The sequence below is a fragment of the Hyla sarda genome, chromosome 2, assembly GCF_029499605.1.
Source record: "Hyla sarda isolate aHylSar1 chromosome 2, aHylSar1.hap1, whole genome shotgun sequence".
NCBI classification, from domain to species: domain Eukaryota; kingdom Metazoa; phylum Chordata; class Amphibia; order Anura; family Hylidae; genus Hyla; species Hyla sarda.
The window spans coordinates 370,541,382-370,562,786 of record NC_079190.1 but is presented as its reverse complement, the minus strand read 5'-3'; the positions used below and the strand labels follow the sequence as shown (position 1 = coordinate 370,562,786).

Below are 21,405 nucleotides of genomic sequence, written 5' to 3'. Positions count from 1 at the left end.
GCTATCTGTGTGGTTTTATTTTCCATCATTAGCTCTGAGCTCACCAAAACAATGACAATCATTTGCTGGAGGGTGTAACCTGTCTCAGCTTCTGGTTTATTGTGACTCCATTATGTAGCACCTTTTTATTTCGCTTTGGCAATTAAATTGCATGTTATAGGAAATGGCAAATTAAAGGCTGGGTTCACACCAGTACTTGGGTGAACTGAAGCAGCAGTAGAGGAGGAAAACCAAGGTCATCCATAATGGGTGGATTGCAGAGCAAAAATAGATTATCAAATTTGGGGTCATTTATTTTATATAAAAAAAACTGTTTTAGGGGCGTTCTCATCACAATGTACAAGTATATAAATGGACAGTACAGAGATTTTTCCAGTGATCATTTTATGCCTAGACCGGTAACCATGACAAGGGGGCATCCTCTATATCTAGGGGAAAGAAGGTTTCACCATCAGCAAAGACAGATTCTTTACTGTAAGAGCAGCGAAACTATGGAACTCTCTGCCACATGATGTTGTGATGCCTGACTGAATAAACAAGTTCAAGGGGGGGGGGGCAGGATGACCTTCCTGACAAAATATATTATTATTGTATTTCTGAATATTTGGGGACATTTATCATTGTTGCTTTGGTAAGCAAGTTCTGTAGTCATTTTTGTCTTGCTATTTTTTTGCTTATGTATGACATATTTATCATACTATCACAGGGGTTGATAAATTTGGCTTACATGAGCAAAAACCAAGAAATCACTTTTAAATACCATTTTTTAGCACACATAAGCACAAACCAAATAATGATTACAGAACACCACTATGCAGCTTTGAAAAAAAATGTGTGTGTATGTATATATATATATATGTGTGTGTGTGTGTGTGTGTTTATTACATTTTCTTAACACTGTTTTTTCTCCCTAAATGTACTTACTCATTTTTTTTTTTGTTACTGCTTCTACAGATCCATGTATCCTGTGGACTCCTTCGGATTCGGTGGACTACTTCGACAACCAGCATTTTTCTTTGCTTGATGTTAATAAAATGATTAACGAGGGCTTGTGAGGGAGTGTTTTTTTGTAATAAATTTTTTTTTAAACAAGTTGTGTTTTTTTTTTTACTTACTGGACAGGCTTAGTAGTGGAAGCTGTCTTACAGACGGAGTCCATTACTAAGCCGGGCTTAGCGTTAGCCACAAAAACAGCTAGTGCTAACCCCCAATTATTACCCCGGTACCCAACACCACAGGGGTGCCGGGAAGAGCCGGCACCAACAGGCCCGGAGCATCAAAAATGGCGCTCCTGGGCCTAGGCGGTAACATGCTGGCGTTATTTAGGCTGGGGAGGGCCAGTAACAATGGTCCTCGCCCATCCTGGTAACGTCAGGCTGTTACTGTTTGGTTGGTATTTGGCTGAGAATAAAAATAGGGGGGACCCTATGTTTTTTTTTTAATATTTAATTATCTATTTAAAAAAAAACGCATAGGGTCCCCCCTATTATTATTCTCAGCCAAATACCAACCAAACAGTAACAGCCTGACATTACCAGGGTGGGCGAGGACCATTGTTACTGGCCTTCCCCAGACTAAATAACGCCAGCCTGTTACCGCCTAGGCCCAGGAGCGCCATTGTTGTTGCTCTTCCCGGCACCCCTGTGGTGTTGGGTACTGGGGTAATAATTGGGGGTTAGCGCTAGTTGTTTTTGTGGCTAACACTAAGCCCAGCATAGTAATGGTCTCTGTCTATAAGACAGCTTCCACAACTAAGCCTGTCAAGTAAAGTAAGGAAAAAACACCCAGGCGCCCTGCGAGTGACGTCACTGATGGAGGGACATCAGGTGCAACCAAAGACGTGGGAGCGGAGGCCAGGCACAGTGCAGGTGAAGGCCGGGGGGGGGGGGCTGGGGGGAGTAGAGGGGTGCTGGTGGGGGCGGAGGCCGGGAACAGTGCAGGTGAAGGCCGGGGGGGGGGGGGTTATGGACGGGCACAGCGCAGGTGAAGGCAGGTGGGGGGAGGGGGGTGTATGCTGACGGACCCCCCCTGACAGACTCCTATATCCCCTAATCATGTCACTGTTTCGGTTGGGTCCTGTGATTGGCTGCTGGTCCTGGCCAATCACAGGACCCAGCGGGAAATGTGAAATGACAGCAGGGGATTTTGGAGTCTGCGGCGCTGGTATATGTTATAAGGAGCCCGGGCTGACATTACAGTGCAGCCACCCGGGCTCCTCGTACGGCCTCCCCGCTACCCTCACTTAATAATGATGGGGACACTGATATACATTGTCTCCCACCCGCGCCGCTCAGCTCCCGCTGCTACAGGACTACAACTCCCAGCGTGTCCTCACTGTATGGGCATGCTGGGACTTGTAGTGTTGCAACAGTTAGCAGACAGATGGGAGTTGTGTGGTGCTAGCAGGTGAGAGGGGTGGGATGTAAATCACTGCAGTGTCCCGGTAGCGCAGTGAGGGTAGAGGGGAGAAAGTATGTCGGAGCCCGGGCGGTAGTAGCTTTTCCTGCTCCATGTTGGAGCTGGAGTAAATATAGTCAATTTTTACGGCCGTTGCAACATTTTATTGCGCAGCTGCGACTGTCGCAGTTAATAAATACCTGACTAAACAAAGTAAAGTTTTCAAACCCGCGTACCGTAGTCAAAAAAACAAAACTTGCTCTTCTTGCTCGCATAGATGATTGTCACAAAAAGTCATGGTGACGCAATAGCGACTTTTTTGCGACAAATTTACACAGAAAAACTCGGGTAAAAGGGTTGATAAATAGCCCTCATTGTCCTTATCTGATGTAGAGAAGGCAGACGGAAACGTAGCAGCATTTTTTATGTTCACTGAGCAATAAATGATATTATCCTAAATAAAGCAGTTTTATTATTTGGGGAGTACTGGATTCCGAACTGTCTCCTCTGATTCCTCTTGGTCTGCTCAGTTTATCCTAGCACTCCCATGTATCCACATGCAATGGAAAAGGGGGAGATTTATCAAAACCTGTCCAGAGGAAAAGCTGCCCATAGCAACCAATCAGATAACTTCTTTTATTTTTCAGAGGCCTGGTAAAAAATGAAAGAAGCAATCTGATTGGTTGCTATGGGCAACTCAGCTACTTTTTTCTCTGGACAGGTTTTGATAAATCTCCCCCTAAGAGTTTACTGTTATTCTGAATTTTTTTTTATATGTATATTTTACCTATGCATACAAGATAACTTGGGAAAGTGCTATGTCAGGGTTTCCCAACCAGTGTGCCTCCAGCTGTTGCAAAACTATAACTCCAAGCATGCGTGGACAGCCAATGGCTGCCTGGGCATGCTGGGAGCTGTGGTTTTGTAACAGCTGGAGGCACCCTGGTTTGGAAACGCTAGCTATATTACTGGCTTAGGTTAAAGGGGTATTAAAAAAATAAATAAAAATTATATCAACTGGCTCCAGAAAGTTAAAAAGATTTGTAAATAACTTCTATTAAAAAATCTTAATCCTTCCAATAATTATCAGCTGCTGAAGTTGAGTTGTTCTTTTCTGTCCGGCAACAGTGCTCTCTGCTGACATCTCTGCTTGTCTCGGGAACTGCACAGAGCAGAATAGGTTTGCTTTGGGGATTTGCTTCTACTCTGGACAGTTCCTGAGACAGGTGTCATCAGAGAGCACTTAGACAGAAAAGAACAACTCAACTTCAGCAGCTCATAAGTACTGAAAGGATTAAGATTTTTTAGTAGAAGTAATTTACAAATCTGTGTAACTTTCTGGAGCCAGTTGAGATATATATATATATATATATATATATATATATATATATATATATATATGAAAAAGTTTTTTTCCTGGACAAACCCTTTAACATGGCTGGCCATATGTAGTGGAGCTAGAATTATTTTAAAATTGACACTTTAAAGTGACAAATATTTATAATAATATATTGTAAATAATACATGCAGAGCTGGGTGTCAGAGGTAGACTGGAGGCATTAAAGTCCATGTGACACATCACTACAGAGATGTAGGTCCTCCATGTGCCAACCATGAAATCAGTACAGTAGGATCTTAGTGCTATAGTACAGTTTGTACAACTCGAAGCTTGTGCAGCCCTTTAATGTGCATACCCCTATAGGTAGCTGTTTTGTGCAATTCTTACACTTTAGAGCTGCTGTTTAACTTAGGTCACTAAAGATGACAGTGTTCCAGCTATAACAGAGACAAGTACAATAATTTATCAAACAGCTCTACAGTGCAAGGATCTCATTAACTCCATAGTCATCGTGTTAATGTGCAATGGTGGAGTGCAATATTAGATGGAATATTGGGGTATGCTGCAGTTACACTATATCAATGTGGCCCATGGGATGTCCTAATATAATAAACAAACAGAGCCCCCTGCCTGCGGCAACCATTAATGAGCGGGCGTGACATAAGCAGAGAGAAGTAATGCGGTTCCAAAGCATAGCGGACCCCGGGCCCCATCTCTCTGACCATCCTGAATGTCCCCTGGACAGTTTACAAAAGCATTTTTTATGGATATAATATACCCTAAGCCATCAACAAAAATAAGCCCGATATAGACTTGTGAAGCAGACATTTTTTTCTAATCCTGTACAACCCTTTATGAGCACCCAGTACATGAATTACATTATGATGCTATAGCCCAATTTAAAGGGGTATTCCAGGAAAAAACTTATATATATATATATATATATATATATATATATATATCAACTGGCTCCAGAAAGTTAAACAGATTTGTAAATTACTTCTATTAAAAAATCTTAATCCTTTCAGTACTTATGAGCTTCTGAAGTTAAGGTTGTTCTTTTCTGTCTAAGCGCTCTCTGATGACACGTGTCTCGGGAAACGCCCAGTATAGAAGAGGTTTGCTATTGGGATTTGCTTCTAAACTGGGCGTTTCCCGAGACAGGTTTCATCAGAGAGGACTTAGACAGAAAAGAACAACCTTAACTTCAGAAGCTCATAAGTACTGAAAGGATTAAGATTTTTTAATAGAAGTAATTTACAAATCTGTTTAACTTTCTGGAGCCAGTTGATAAATACAAAAAAAAAAATTCCTGGATAACCCCTTAAAGCAATAAATGTTATAAAACATTTATTAGCTATCTAGAACGCTGTTGGCAACGATAGAATTCACTAAAGAAAGAGAATGGCATCATTAATGGGATGACACAAATACATTGTATCTCATAATTTGCATTGCATTTGTTTTCAATATCCTGTATTGTAATACTAACAATAATATGAAGAAGTAAATTACCTTGGCTGAGTGCAGGATCTGTATGTATCAATACGCTTGCTAGTGAAAACAACACAGAAATATGTAGAAAATTCATAGTGAGACACCTAGAAGGATATACAAAGTATTAGTCATAAGTCATTCATTGATCAGTCACCTGATCTGTCACCGAAGATATTGAGCATCACTTACTTCTCTAGTTCTCTGTGTAAAAACACCCCATACACATGGTAATTTATAGGCAATGGATTAGTGGTTGGGCACAGATAACACCCAATGGGCAGGCCTTTATTTAATGTATAACACTGTGCCAGCCAAGTAAACTTTGAGATCTGGCAGAACTTCACTGACATTATGTGATGGCATAGATTACTATGTCTACATCAGCTCAGAAAACAAAGGAAGAAAGGAGAACGAAACCCCCAAATGACTCAACATACATTGGATGGTTGAAAGAAACTACGGTAACTGGTGTGAGTTCATACATCTTACCCCATACAAGTATACAGTGGTCCCTCAAGTTACAATATTAATTGGTTCCAGGATGACCATTGTATGTTGAAACCATCGTATGTTGGGACCAGAGCTCTATGGAAACCTGGTAATTGGTTCTAAAGGCACCAAAATGTCATCTGAAAATAGGAAAAAGTGAGGATTAAAGAAAGATAAGTAGATACCTAATATAAATTAAGCAAATCCTTACATATAAAAGTAAGAAAGATCTGCTGGGAGCTGTAAATCACTATGTCAGTGTTTCCCAAGCAGGGAGCCTCCAGCTGTTGCAAAACTACAACTCCCAGCATTCTGGGAGTTGTAGTTTTGCAACCGCTGGGGGCACCCTGCTTGGGAAACACTGGTCTATGTAGAGGACAGCAGCTTCTTCGGGGTCCTGTACAGTACACACAATGTCCTAAAAAAGTAACATGGAGCCGCCCTCACCTGGTGTCCACCTGGTACAGGTAAAGTGTACAGAGCATGTAATACCTCCTGTACTGTAGAGGGCGCTACCAGATATCAGTCAGTGCATACGCTTCAGTAATACAGGTGTTTTACCAGTAAATTGCCCATTCTGATTGGTCAGTTCTTCTGGCCATTGACACGTTTCACAGATCTGGACTGTCCGTAACATTGTATGTTGAGTCTGGTTTCAAGTTACAATGGTCCAGAAAAGACCATTGTATGTTGAAACTTTTGTATGTTGAGGCCATTGTAAGTTGAGGGATCACTGTATTATGAGCTTTACCCCATGCCAGCACATTATGAGCTTTACCCCATGCCAGCACATTATGAGCTTTACCCAATGCCAGCACATTATGAGCTTTATGCCATTTAAGGACATTATGAGCTGTGCCACAGCAAACATCAATTAATGCCACAATAAACAGTGCGCTAGTGTCTTTCCCAATGCAAGGTGCACCAGGTCTATTAATAGGGCAAACAACTTGTCGATAAATCCACCATACAATGCTAGGAGAAAACAATGCTGGGTTTTGGTAACTAAGTTGGTCTTAACGCAACTGATGAACCACACCCCATTTTTCTGAAATCTTTGCACGTCCCGGAAATAAATGCTACAAAAGCTACATAAGTATAGCATTTACCCAGCCAGAAAACATGTGAAAATACATAATTTATATAGAATATTGCACTAGCAGTATCGACGCCTCCTCCATTATGAGTAGGGACATAATACACAATTATTTGTTGAAAAACAAAATCACAAGGGAAGATTATGATAAAACCATGGTAAAGCTATACAATAGTAATATTTCAATGCAATGGAACAATTCTTCCATTCCTTGTCTATGTCTTGGCTCTAGGACTTGGAAATACGGGCTCAGTGGTGTGGATTGAGGAAACTATAAGACTTTAAAGGAAATAGCAATTTAATGTAATATGATAAAAGGCTGACTTAAAAGGAAACTGTCATTAGTGTCACCTGCACTAACCTGTTAGTGCGAGTGACCCTGATTATAATGACACTTACCTACCCCAATCTGTGGTCCCGTTCCTCTGTTATCGCTGACATCACTGCTGCTGCTTCTCTGCTGGGTCCCACTGCGAAGAGGCCTGGGGAAGCAGCAGCAGTGACATCAGCGTGCTGTTTGAGCCTTGCCTGCGCACAAAGCCTGCCACCAGATTAAGCATAGTAGACTAACAGTATCACGGATCGGTGGTAGGTAAGTATTATTCTCATCAGTGTCACCTGCACTACCTGCCTGTACAAACAGGATAGTATGAGTAACACTGATGACAGTTTCCCTTTAAGGTGGCCCTACACGGCGGCCATGTAGTAGCATCCATTATTTATTGGCTAATATGGTATCAGTTTAACAAATAGTGCAGCCTACTATATTATTTGATACTTTATTTTTTGCAATGCTAAGTGATCAATAGCCACTGCCAATAGCCATAATGGAGTGAACGCCAGTGATGCCTATTTCACAGTTTAGATTCTGCAGTCATACTACCTTTACTAGGCCTCCATGGCTTTCGGCACCGACCTACTGGCCTATATCAGACTGCAACAGTTCAGTGCCAATTTAATGGACCATTGCAATAAAGTATCTGTATGAACAATCAAATCATTTCTTACGCAAGTACCCTTAGGGGGAGACTTTGAAATCGTAGAAATAAAGAAAAAATATATTTTTTAAATATAAAGAAAAACGTATCTTAAAAATTAAAGCCACCCTCTTTCCCCATTTTGTAAGTGAAAAATGTAAGCAAAAGAGGGTACTTATTTGGTATTATCACGTGCAGAATTGTTTGAACTATTAAAATTTACATCACTGATCACACATGGTGAGCCGCTAAAAACGAAACATCACAATGTAAAAAATTAGACTTCATACTGTATACAAATATTAATGTTATTAGGGTCAGAATAGGGAGATTCACATGATTTTTCTTATTTAAAGCATCTATTACCCATCAAAAACTATCATTGTAATCACACTGACCGAAATAATACAGCTTAATATGTTACTGCATTGCAAGCAGTGTAAAGAGCAAAATATACTGCAAACCCTATTTTATTTATTTATTTATTTTGATGGGTTTTTTTTTTTTTGGGGGGGGGGGGTGGCGGGGCCCCAAAAAAATGTTAAATAAATAAATAAATAAAATAGGATTTGCAGTATATTTTATAGTAAAATAAAACATGCCATTGCAAAGTACAATTAGTCCACTAAATACAGACCCTCTTATGGCTCTTTAAAAATTCAAGAGTTATGGCTCTTGGAAGAAAATATGAAAAGGCAAAAAACTAACACTGGCAGGGTTCTTATTACTGAAACTCCAGTTGTCTAATACATTATTATATTCTGTTCATTTAGAGGGGTGAAAGTTCTTTCCCAGCACATTTTAGGAATAACCAAATGACCAAAATTTTACAATTGGTAAATTTTAGAGGCAAATGGAAGACAAATCATTAATTTGTCGACTTCTTAGACTGAGTTCACATATGGGCGGTGTGGTGCCATATTTTGTGTTTTGCTATAGAATGTGTTGCATGACTCAGCACTTTCCAATGCTGAACTAAGACAGTAACATTGGCTGACACGCGCACACCCACCCACCCCCTACCATTGGTTCCTGGAAGGGCTGGTCGGGGGGGGGGGGTGTGCGCGTGTCACGTGGTCACAAATATTCTGTCTCAAACACCGTTCCCTGAGTTAAATGTCAGCCGCAGCTCTGAGATCCCCCCGCGGGCACACAATTACACTTCTGCTCCAGCACGAATAACACTGCAGCTGCAGCACTTCAGCTATCAAAGCAGGAGACAGGAGACATCCTCTTGCTGTCGTAGCCGAACACACACTGAAGGGGACAATGTTTGAGACAGCATATTTGTGGTCACATGACATGCGCACACACCCCCCATCCCCCCCAGCCCCCCAGGAACCAATGGTAGGGGGCGGGTGGGCACGTGTCAGCCAATGTTGCTGTCCTAGTCCAGCATTGGGAAGTGCTGAGCCATGTAACACATTCTATGGCAAAACACAAAATATGGCACTACATCGGCGTCCGGCATAGGTGAACTCAGCCTAAATCTCGACGCAACTAATGCCACAACTGATGCCAAAATGCATCAGTTGTGTAGCATCTGGCGCCAGTTGTTTTTGCAAGTCGGACAAGCTGCGTTCCCCTGTCCGACATGCAGGAACAATGGAGCTGTGTCTGGTGCCGTGTTTGGTGCCGCCCGGCGTGTCTAACCATCCGGGGTCCAAATTGAGATGCCAGATAAATGTGAACCATCCCATTCAAATGAATGGGATCAGTTCTAGCATCAGTTTCCCTCCAGCGCTTTTAAAGGGGTACTCAGGCCCTAATACATCTTATCCCCTATCCAAAGTATAGGGGATAAGATGCTTGGTTGCGGGGGTCCCGCCGCTAGGGACCCCTGATATCTGTCATTGCGCACCCACCTTTGTGAGCTCTCCACAGCGCTGGAGGCTCCAAGTGTATAGCGTCATGACCACGGGGCCAGAGTATCGGGATGTCACGACTTTGCCCCCATGTGACATAACGCTCCGCCTTCTCAATGCAAGTCTATGGGAGGGGGCGTTATGGCTGCCATAGACTTGCATTGAGGAGGATGAGGCGTGACATCTAAGATGTATTAGGGCCGGATAAGATGTATAAGGGCTGGAGTACTCCTTTAATCAAGCAATGGAGGGAAAAGATGACTGGCGCCAGACATATGTAAAGGAGCCCTTACATCATTGTAGTAAGGGTTAAATGGGGCACCAGGAATAGGTTTTGGAACCTTATGAAAATATTAACTGAATGATCATGTTATAAACAGAAAAACACACTTGAGTTAGAATCTCTTTTTTTTTTTTTTTTGCCTATGATTTTCTCTAATCTTTTTAAGGCTTGTATAAGAAATGAAGAGAAAGACATTATGAAGTATTGTGAAAGTCTTAAATTATCCTCTTCTAAACCTAACACCCTTACCTCACTTTACTCCATGACATTATGAAGAGGTAAAAAAAATGATCATAATGATAACAAAAACATGCATTGAATGATATTCCATAGGCAAAAATATTACATCTATATTTACTGTGTTTATTTAAGGCTTAGTCATGATATCCACCAAGCAGATAAAGAGACCATAATAACTCACTTGACCCTATTCCCTTGTATTATCTTGTTTTACCAATTTCTATACAGATAAGCATTATTATAAATTCTTGACTCATGAAATGAAAGTAATAATGTGACAGACAATCTTTGCTTTGGAGTGAATCATAGTCACCATCTTTCCTTATGCATGAGGCTGGTTTAACTTAAGGAAACATACAAACTAAATATAATCAATAAGGGTCATGTTGGGATATGTGACTTTAAAGGGATACTCCACCCCTAGACATCCTATCCACTATCCAAAGGATAGGGGATAAGATCTCTGATCGCGGAGGTCCCACTGCTGGGGACCCCAGAGATCTCGGCTGGGACATCCCACTTCGCTCTGTGCAGTATGACTGGCGATGCAGGGCAGAAGCTCGGGACATCACGGTCATGCTCGATTCTTGAGGTCACGCCCATGCCCCCTCAATGCAACGGTCATCATGCCCCTCCCATAGACTTGCATTGCGGGGGACTGTAACATCATTTTCAAGCCCCTCAATTTTTGCCCCTTTGCAACACTTATCTTCGCCTTTAGGTACTGTAAGCCCTCCCCACCTATAATAGTGCTTCCTTTCTCAAACATTTTACACCATTAGGTGGCCCCTAACAATGCCTCTCTGTCCTTTCGACCCACATAAGGTAAGTAGGACATGGCAGTGTGATGGTTGTCGGAGGAGCGATAGCGGGAGAAAAAAATACTGCTTGTGCCGTCTTTTTCTCCCGCTACTCCCGCTCCACAAAAATAACGACGCCCGTCGGACCCCATTATAGTAAATGGGATCAATCGGGACCCGTTATTGCTCGTTTTGCCCCTTCCTGATAACAGCCGTTAAAGGCTGGGGCAAAATGGCAGTGTGAAAGTAGGCATGCCTATATACCCTATTCTTGACACCAGGCTGTTCTGGCGTGGAAGGCCAAAACACCCTGGTGCCAAGTATAGGGTATACATGCAAGAGAGGCAAGCTGACACTGTAGATGTTATAAGCGCAGCAAATAGAGTGTGATGCCGCACAGCCAACATGGTGTAGTACACAATTTGTAGAAAGTATGCAGCACTCACCAGATTAGTAGCACTTCTTTACTTTTTATTGTCAGGAGACATTGGGTGGTACAATGGCAGGTGGATAAATGAGAAGGGATATGGGTATGCTTAGTAGATGATTGTTTTCCACTCTAAAGTGCTTCCAAGGGTTTCAACATAGTAATGTATAGCATGCTCATGTGGTAATTAATCAACTTGAAACACACTAAACAAATTCTAAAATGGTACAAAAATGCTGATAGCACTGTAAAATCAACGGAATACACTGAACTATGTAGTCATTAACACCGAGTGGACCAATAGCATTTATTTAATATCCACTTCATTTCTAATTTCAGCAATGTGAGGCCTCATTAACATGGAATAATAGGGAATTGCTTCCAAGAATGAGGTTGCAATGAAAGAGAGATCTGGCTGGCATCTTGTGACAGTGTGCTACTCCGCCTACTCATCCTCCACTGTGTCCTCAGCCTCCACTGCATGGACAAGTCTCAGTGCCCCTCCAGCATACCATGTGTGCAGGGCACGGCGGTGTCACACTGTTCTACACATTGTTTGCCTTGGCAAATGGAGTCACACGGGGGAGAAACGGCTATAAGTCATTCATCTAGAAATCGAATCATGGCTTACTCCATGAAAACTGGTAATGGGAACCATGGTGACCGACAACGGGAAGAATATCTTGTCTGCACAGAGCCAAGGAAGCCTAAACCATGCCATGCCGTGCATGTCAGAATAAGTTCTGAGACTAGTGAGCGTCCGCAGCAGTCATGTGGTTATATGTGACATCATCACTGCAGCAAAATAAACTAAGACCGGTGCAGAACACCAGCGAATTAATGCTGGAATGGCAGAGGGTTTAGAAGAAAGGACCAATAGTTATTTTTTATTTTAGCATATATCCTGCTGTTACCTCCTGGTTAATTTTTTTAGTAGAATTACATTCATAAAACCATTAAAAGTACAACATACAGGTGACAAAGGTCATGCTATAATCGGTGTGAGGCTCTATAAACAATGAGTCTTTGTATCATACCAACTAAACAAATTCAATATTAGTTGAGATACTAATAGCTGAGGTTTTTCTAAACATATTTCCTGGTACTATGCTTTATCAATGCTACACCCCTTATAAAGGCTTTTTTTCCACGTAATATTATTCCCACTAATAATAACAATAACTACCTAGGATTCAAAATTGTGAATAAAGTGATAGAAGATGAAGGAAGTGAAGGAAGATCTGTTTTTGTGAGCAACTTCATTTATAGTGCCCATTATGTTCTTGCCTTAACTGTTTGGAGACAACAATTTATGTCCATGACTATGCTGTATGCTAATGCTAAATTCACACCTACATTCAGCTCCGTCCAGGGGAGCTCCATCACAGGTTCCATTCTGTGCTACAAAATGAAACTGAGCAGGTTGCTTTCTCAACAGACACCAACGGGTCCCAAGTGATCCCAATGAATGAAATGATCTGATTTCCCATCTGGTGTCCATTGTTTTGGAGGAGTTAAAGGGGTATTCCAGGATTTTTTTTTATTTGACTATGCTACAGGGGCTGTAAAGTTAGTGTAGTTCATAATATAGTGTCTGTACCTGTGTGTGATGGTTTTCTCAAAATTCTTATGTGATTTTAACCCCAATATTTATTTTTAACAGCATACAAAATGACTGTTGTCTCAAATTTTTCCCAGCTTGCAATGTGGCCAACACCTGACTCACTGATGACAGGGAGCCTGTCTGCTTCAATGGGTGGGGGGATCGCTTGGTGGGAGAGAGATCAATCTGCCACTAATGCAACAGCTGTAGGCACCCTGATGGAAAACCACAGGTCTTTTGAATGGATGCAGCTCATTTATGTTTCTTTTCAATAGAATTTTATTGACATTTTAACAAAAGCAAAGAAAAAAGTAACATGTTGAGCATTTTGGTATGGCATAGTTGTACAAACATATACATAAGAGAACAAGATGTATATATAAAAATTCAAAGGTCTCGACAATATTGTTAGTAAAACATGGAAATATATTTCTTGACATATTTTCTTATTAAGCTTGAATGGAACAGCTGTAACAGAGAGACATCCCTGTGATGGGATGTGTCAGAGCTGGTCCTTACGTTTATTGTTAGCTTGTCAATAAAGCAAAATATAAATTAGTCGAGATAATACATCTAATCTGTTTAAACCAAACAAAAATAAACACATAGTGAACATCATTATGATAAGCTCGTGTGGCAAATTGCTGTATGCTCATTTATGTTTCAATGGGTGGGGTAGCTGATGTGTGGAAGGGAGGAAAATGGAATTGTGGGATTTGTAGTAAAAAAAAAGAAAAGTCAAACAGGAAATACCAGTTCAGAAAAAACTAGCCACAGTGTTATGGTAATCTCACAACATAGCCATTTAGTCCCAAGACAAGTGCAGATGCTTCCTAAGCATGTCCATTACTCTCTGGCGGGTATGTACTAAAATAACCTTATGGTGAATAACCCCTTTAAGCAGTGAAAAGAACAGACCTCCTGCATTTTTTTTCTCTGCAGAAGTCCCGTACTTTTAACCGATTAGCGATCAATGCTCTCCTGGACTGAGCTAAACAATAGTGTGAACCTAAACCAGTCATACTGTACAAATAAGGTGACTAAAGTCTTTTTTCATGGACAGATTATTGCCATTACAAGTACCCACTGACTATAAATAAGTCAATTGGCACTTGTTGAAAGGACTGATTATTCAGACCATTCATTGTCATTATTGTTGGCAGCCCATTCCATATTTACAGGAGGAGATGTGCTGTTAACAATGATTTCTGCGGCTGCCTAAACAATGTACAGTCTCTATTATGGTATAGCCTTAACATATTCAGCTAGTAAAAATTCCAGATAGGCCATCACTATTGGATCGTCAGGGGACCAATTCTGATCATCATTTTGAAGGGGCACATGCCCAATGTTTACCTTTACTCATCTTTTCAATTTTGCTACAGTATTTGTAGCAGTTGTAAGATTGTCCCATTCAAGGCAACAATGCATTTTGTTGCAGCACATCAACAATTAGAACAGAGATTACAAGGTGGAGCATGCCTGGACAGCACGCTATGTTGCCAGTGGTGTACGTAGAAGAAAGGGGGCCCCATAGCAAAAATTTAAATGGACCTTTCATGATGGTGTTTAATTTTACCCCCCATGACAGAAACTTCTGCTGTTTATTTCCTCTTACTTTCCATGGTCAATAACACCTCCATTAATGTACTGACAACATAATTCCATGGTGAGAGAAGTTCTGCACAGTACAGAATTCACGCCTCTTTAAGGAGCTAAAAGGGGAGTGGTTTCTAAAGGGGAACTAGAAGCAGTTGATCCAATTGTTTTGGCATCCATACAATATCTATTACCTTTCATGCAAAGCTTGTTAGAAGTGTTGGATATGGTATGATTGTCTGAGAGGCTGAATGACCCATGTTCTTAACTGTGTCTTAACAGTTATCATTAGGTATATGGACACCATTACATGTAGGGACATCTGGGAGTATTAACCCCTTAACGACGCAGGACGTAAATGTATGTCCTGGTGAGGTGGTACTTAACGCACAAGGATGTACATTTACGTCCTGTGCATAACCGCGAGCATCGGAGCGATGCTCGCATGATGCGCGGCAGGTCCCAGCAGCTGCAGCATTGCGGACACTAAAATGGATGATCGGATCGCCTGCAGCACTGCCGCGGTGATCCGATTATCCAGCATGGGAGCCGGAGGTCCCCTCACCTGCCTCCACTGCCTTCCATGAGTCTTCTGCTCTGGTCTGCGATCGAGCAGACCAGAGAAGAAGATGACCGATAATACTGATCAGTGCTATGTCCTATGCATAGCACTGAACAGTATTAGCAATCAAAGGATTGCTATAGATAGTCCCCTATGGGGACTATTAAAGTGTAAAAAAAATAAAATAAAAGTAAAACCTCCTCCCCCAATAAAAACGTAAAATTGTCCCATTTTCCCAATTTCACCCCCAAAAAGTGTAAAAAAATATATTTTATATGCATATTTGGTATTGCTGCGTGCGTAAATATCCCAACTATTAAAACAAAATGTTAATGATACCGTAGGGTGAACGGTGTGAATGTAAAAAAAAAAAAAAGTCCAAAATAGCATTTTTTTAAAATAAAATTTAATTCCAAAAATTCTTTATAAAAAAAGTATTAAAAGTTTTATATAAGCAAATATGGTATCAATAAAAAGTACAGATCACTGTGCAAAAAATGGGCCCTCATACCGCCGCTTATACAGAAAAATGAAAAAGTTATAGGTCTTCAAATTAGGGGGATTTTAAACGTACTAATTTGGTTAAACAGTTTGCGATTTTTCATAAGCGCAACAGTAATACACAAGTATGTTATCATGGTATCAATTTAATCGTATTCACCCAAAGAATAAAGAACATATGTCATTTTTACAGTAAATTGTACAGTGTGAAAACGAAACCTTCCAAAATTGGCAAAATTGCGGTTTTCTTTTTAATTTCCCCACACAAATAGTATTTTTTGCGTTGCGCCATACATTTTATGGTAAAGTGAGCGATGGCATTACAACGGAACAATTGGTTGCGCATAAAACAAGCCCTCATACTAGTCTGTGGATGAAAAAATAAAGGAGTTATGATTTTTTGAAGGCAAGGAGGAAAAACGAAAACGTAAAAATAAAATTTTCCTTAAAGGAGTAGTCCAGTGGTGACTCAGTGGTGAGCAACTTATCCCCTATCCTAAGGATAGGGGATAAGTTGCAGATTGCGGGGGGTCCGACCGCTGGGGCCCCCTGCGATCTCCTGTACGGAGCCCCGACAGCCCGCGGGAAGGGGGCGTGTCGACCTCCGCACGAGGCGGCGGCCGACACGCCCCCTCAATACAACTCTATGGCAGAGCCGAAGCGCTGCCTTCGGCAATCTCCGGCTCTGCCATCGACACCCGCTATCTGGGCGGAGAGCCGGGGCCCCGTACAGAGAGATCGCAGGGGGCCTGTTACGCCGAGCGCTCCGGGTTCCCGCTCCTCCCCGGAGCGCTCGCAACACCCTCGCTACGGCAGCGCCCCGGTCAGATCCTCTGACCGGGTGCGCTGCGATACCGCCTCCAGCCGGGATGCGATTCGCGATGCGGGTGGCGCCCGCTCGCGATGCGCACCCCGGCTTCCGTACCCGACTCGCTCTCCCTCGGTCCTGTCCCGGCGCGCGCGGCCCCGCTCCCTAGGGCGCGCGCGCGCCGGGTCTCTGCGATTTAAAGGGCCACTGCGCCACTGATTGGCGCAGTGGTTCCAATTAGTGTTTTCACCTGTGCACTCCCTATGTATACCTCACTTCCCCTGCACTCCCTCGCCGGATCTTGTTGCCCTTGTGCCTAGTGAAAGCGTTCCCTTGTGTGTTCCTAGCCTGTGTTCCAGACCTCCTGCCGTTGCCCCTGACTACGATCCTTGCTGCCTGCCCCGACCTTCTGCTACGTCCGACCTTGCTTTTGTCTACTCCCTTGTACCGCGCCTATCTTCAGCAGTCAGAGAGGTTGAGCCGTTGCTAGTGGATACGACCTGGTTACTACCGCCGCAGCAAGACCATCCCGCTTTGCGGCGGGCTCTGGTGAACACCAGTAGTAGCTTAGAACCGGTCCACTAGCACGGTCCACGCCAATCCCTCTCTGGCACAGAGGATCCACCTCCTGCCAGCCGGCATCGTGACAGTGCCCCAGCGGTCAGACCCCCCGCGATCTCAAACTTATCCCCTATCTTTAGGATAGGGAATACGTTTTTCACCACTAGACTACCCCTTTAAAGAGGTACTCCGGTGGTCAACGTGTTTTTCCTTTTTTGACTTATCCTATTTGTTTTGTTTCATTTCTATTCTTGTTGTTTAGCCTACTCTATTTCCGTTCTTTGTTGTCTTTTTATCCCCCACTTTGTTTTCCTATCTTTGCTTCTTTTTCCTGTTTCATTCTGTGCTGAAAACTACAAATCCCAGCATGCCACATGCCTTGCTGGTTTAAGACGGCTCCTTTTTTTTTAATGTTTGTTTGTTCCGCCCTTTACCCATCCTACTATTTTCCCGGGTCAGCCCCCTTATACACAGCACACTAATATAAATCAGCCTTCGGTGGGATACACTGGCATACACACACAAGAGGGACTACAACTCCCAGCATGTGTCATTCAGGAGTCTTCAGTATAACACCAGCATGCTGCCTCTGTAGTCTCCTGGGGTTTGTAGTTCACCCTGCCTCTGTAGGGCATACACCAGTGTTTCCCAACCAGGGTGCCTCCAGGTGTTGCAAAACTACAACTCCTAGCATTCCCAAAGGCTGTCAGGGCATGCAGGGCAGGGGCAGACATATCGCCTGTGCAGCCGGTTCAGCTGCACAGGGGCCCAGCGTGAGAGGGGGCCCGCTGCCTTCTCCAGGTCCGGCCCCAGAGGCGAGTATTAGGTCACATACCACCGCATACTCCCCGACCACAGCAAGTTTGACAGCACCTGGATGAACGCTGCGTTCAACCACCCCTGCAGCCAGTGGCGTCTCTGGGGGGGGGGGGGGGGGGGCAGAGGGGGCCACGGCCCCCCCTACATCATGATTGCCCCCCCTAGCAGCAGTAGGTCACTAGCAGCTCTCATGGCCACCAGTAAGGGGCCCGAGTCCCCGCTGCACCCCCCGCCCCCCGGAGCCATCTACTCCGGCATCCTTTTTTTTAAATAAACCTTCAGCCTGCAGCCCTGTCACCACACAGGGGCCGCGCTATGCAGACAGGAAGCTCCTCCCCCTCTCACTCCCCTGTATGCTGGACCTTGTGGAGCAGGCCTGCTGTGTGTATACTGGCCCGGACACCACCAGTATGGAAGACTTACCTGCCCAGTGCCCACTGCTGATGCTGCCCTTTTAAAGTAAGTAACTTGCTTGGGGGAGAGGGGGAAAGTTGTAGGAGACAGTGGGAGGTAGTTCAGTGTTTCCCAACCAGGGGGCCTCCAGCTGTTGCAAAACTACAACTCCCAGCATTCCTTTGGCTTTATGAGCATACTGGGAGTTGTAGTTTTGCAACAGCTGGAGGCCCCCAGGTTGGGAAACACTGATCTATCTATCTATCTATTATATATCTATCCCCTATCTATCTATCTATCTATCTATCTATCTATCTCATATCTATCCATCCATCCATCTATCTATATCCATCTATTTATGAATCTATCTCATATCTATCTATCTATCTCATATCAATCTATCTATCTATCTCATATCTATCTATCTCATATCTATCTATCTCATATCTATCTATCTATCTAACTCAGATAGATGAGAGATAGATAGATAAATAGATATGAGAGATAGATAGGTAGATGGATGATATATAGATAGATAGATAGATAGATACATATATATATATATATATATATGTATATAGATAGATAGATATAAGATAAATAGAAAGATAGATAAATAGATTATATATAGATAGAGAGATGATATATAGAAAGATACATAAATAGATGGATAGATAGATGATAGACAGATCGATAGATAGATGATAGATACATAGATATGATATAGATAGATAGATGATAGATAGATTAGATAGATAGATAGGAGATAGATGGATATGATATAGATAGATGGATATGATATAGATACATTTATATGATATAGATAGATCAGTTTCCCAACCAGGGGGCCTCCAGCTGTTGCAAAACTACAACTCCCAGCATTCCTTAGGCTTTATGAGCATACTGGGAGTTGTAGTTTTGCAACAGCTGGAGGCCCCCCTAGTTGGGAAACACTGATCTATATCAATCATCTATCTATTATCTATCTATCTATCTAAAAAAAAAAAAATAATCAAGAGAACAGCAGCACACAGAAAAATTAGTGCAAAAAAGGTGGAGATTTATTGCATTATCCCAGTGTACAAAAGAAGCAACGTTTCAGCGACCTCTCGTCGCCGTTCTCAAGGAGCTTGTACACTGGGATAATGCAATAAATTTCCACCTTTTTTGCACTAATTTTTCTGTGTGCTGCTGGTCTGTTGCTTTTTTCTAGTACAAGTGAACCTCTCACCAAGGTCCACACCCAACGTGCACCATTGCATTGGTTTTCTTAATTTTGTTGTGCTGCTCTTCTGGAGTTTTTTTTTTATCTATCTATCTATCCATCTATCTCCTATCTATCTATCTCATATCTATCTATCTATCTATATCATATATATCTATCCATCTATCTATATCCATCTATTTATGTATCTATCTATCTTTCTATTTATCTATCTATCTCATATCTATCTATCTCATATCTATCTATATCCTATCTATCTATCTCACATCTATCTATCTCATATCTATCTATCTATCCATCTCTCTATATCCATCTATTAATGTATCTATCTTTCTATTTATCTATCTATCTCATATCTATCTCAGATAGATGAGAGATAGATGAAAGATAGATAGATATGAGAGATAGATAGATAGATGATATATAGATATATAGATAGATATGAGAGATAGAAAGAGATTAATAGATGATATAGATGATAGATACATAGATGATAGATAGATATGATATAGATAGATAGATAGGAGATAGATGGATAGATAGATGATTGATAGATAGATAGATCAGTGTTTCCCAACCAGGGGGCCTTCAGCTGTTGCAAAACTACAACTCCCAGTATGCTCATAAAGCCAAAGACATGCTGGGAGTTGTCGTTTTGGAATAGCTAGAGGCCCCCTGGTTGGGATACACTGATCTATCTCATATTTATATATCTATCTATCTCATATCTATTATCTATCTATATATCATCTATCTATCTATCTACAAAACTAAAGATCCAGCAGCACTCCCAGGTAAGGTGCAAAAACAAAGTGTTTTATCCCCCCATGTATGTGTGACGTTTCGATAGCATCCCGCCATCTTCATCATACGTACAGTTGTACATTCTGTAGTCTCTGTGACATCACTGTGCTTCATAATAAACTGTGACATCACTGTGCTTCATAATAAACTGTGACATCACTGTGCTTCATAATAAACTGTGACATCACTGTGCTTCATAATAAACTGTGAAATCTCTGTGCTTCATAATAAACTGTGACATCACTGTGCTTCATAATAAACTGTGACATCACTGTGCTTCATAATAAACTGTGACATCACTGTGCTTCATAATAAACTGTGACATCACTGTGCTTCATAATAAACTGTGACACCACTGTGCTTCATAATAAACTGTGACACCACTGTGCTTCATAATAAACTGTGACATCACTGTGCTTCATAATAAACTGTGACATCACTGTGCTTCATAAAAAACTGTGACATCACTGTGCTTCATAATAAACTGTGACATCACTGTGCTTCATAATAAACTGTGACATCACTCTGCTTCATAATAAACTGTGACATCACTCTGCTTCATAATAAACTGTGACATCACTGTGCTTCATAATAAACTGTGACATCACTGTGCTTTATAATAAACTGTGACATCACTGTGCTTCATAATAAACTGTGACATCACTGTGCTTCATAATAAACTGTAACATCACTGTGCTTCATAATAAACTGTGACATCACTGTGCTTCATAATAAACTGTGACATTACTGTGCTTCATAATAAACTGTGACATCACTGTGCTTCATAATAAACTGTGACATCACTGTGCTTCATAATAAACTGTGACATCACTGTGCTTCATAATAAACTGTGACATCACTGTGCTTCATAATAAACTGAGACATCACTGTGCGTTATAATAAACTGTGAAATCACTGTGCTTCATAATAAACTGTGACATCACTGTGCTTCATAATAAACTGTGACATCACTGTGCGTTATAATAAACTGACATCACTGTGCTTCATCCTGTAATTTGATGTCACTGTGTATAACAACCCTGTAGTGACATCACAGTTTATTTTTCTTGAATGCTGACTTCACTGTGTATATTTTCCGGTACAATGACATCACAGTATA

At 41.8% G+C, this 21,405-nt stretch overlaps 1 protein-coding gene across 1 annotated transcript in view; it reads right to left on the bottom strand.

The window, feature by feature from the left end:
* Positions 1 to 14,681, bottom strand: part of LOC130357477 (myeloperoxidase-like) — a 44,270-nt gene extending 29,589 nt beyond the window's left edge. The window contains exons 1-2 of the mRNA XM_056560173.1: positions 14,632 to 14,681; positions 5,252 to 5,337 (exon numbers count right to left, since the gene is read on the bottom strand). Coding sequence (XP_056416148.1) covers positions 5,252 to 5,337; positions 14,632 to 14,681 — 136 coding nt within the window. The remainder of the gene's footprint in view (positions 1 to 5,251; positions 5,338 to 14,631) is intronic.
* Positions 14,682 to 21,405: the final 6,724 nt, after the last annotated feature.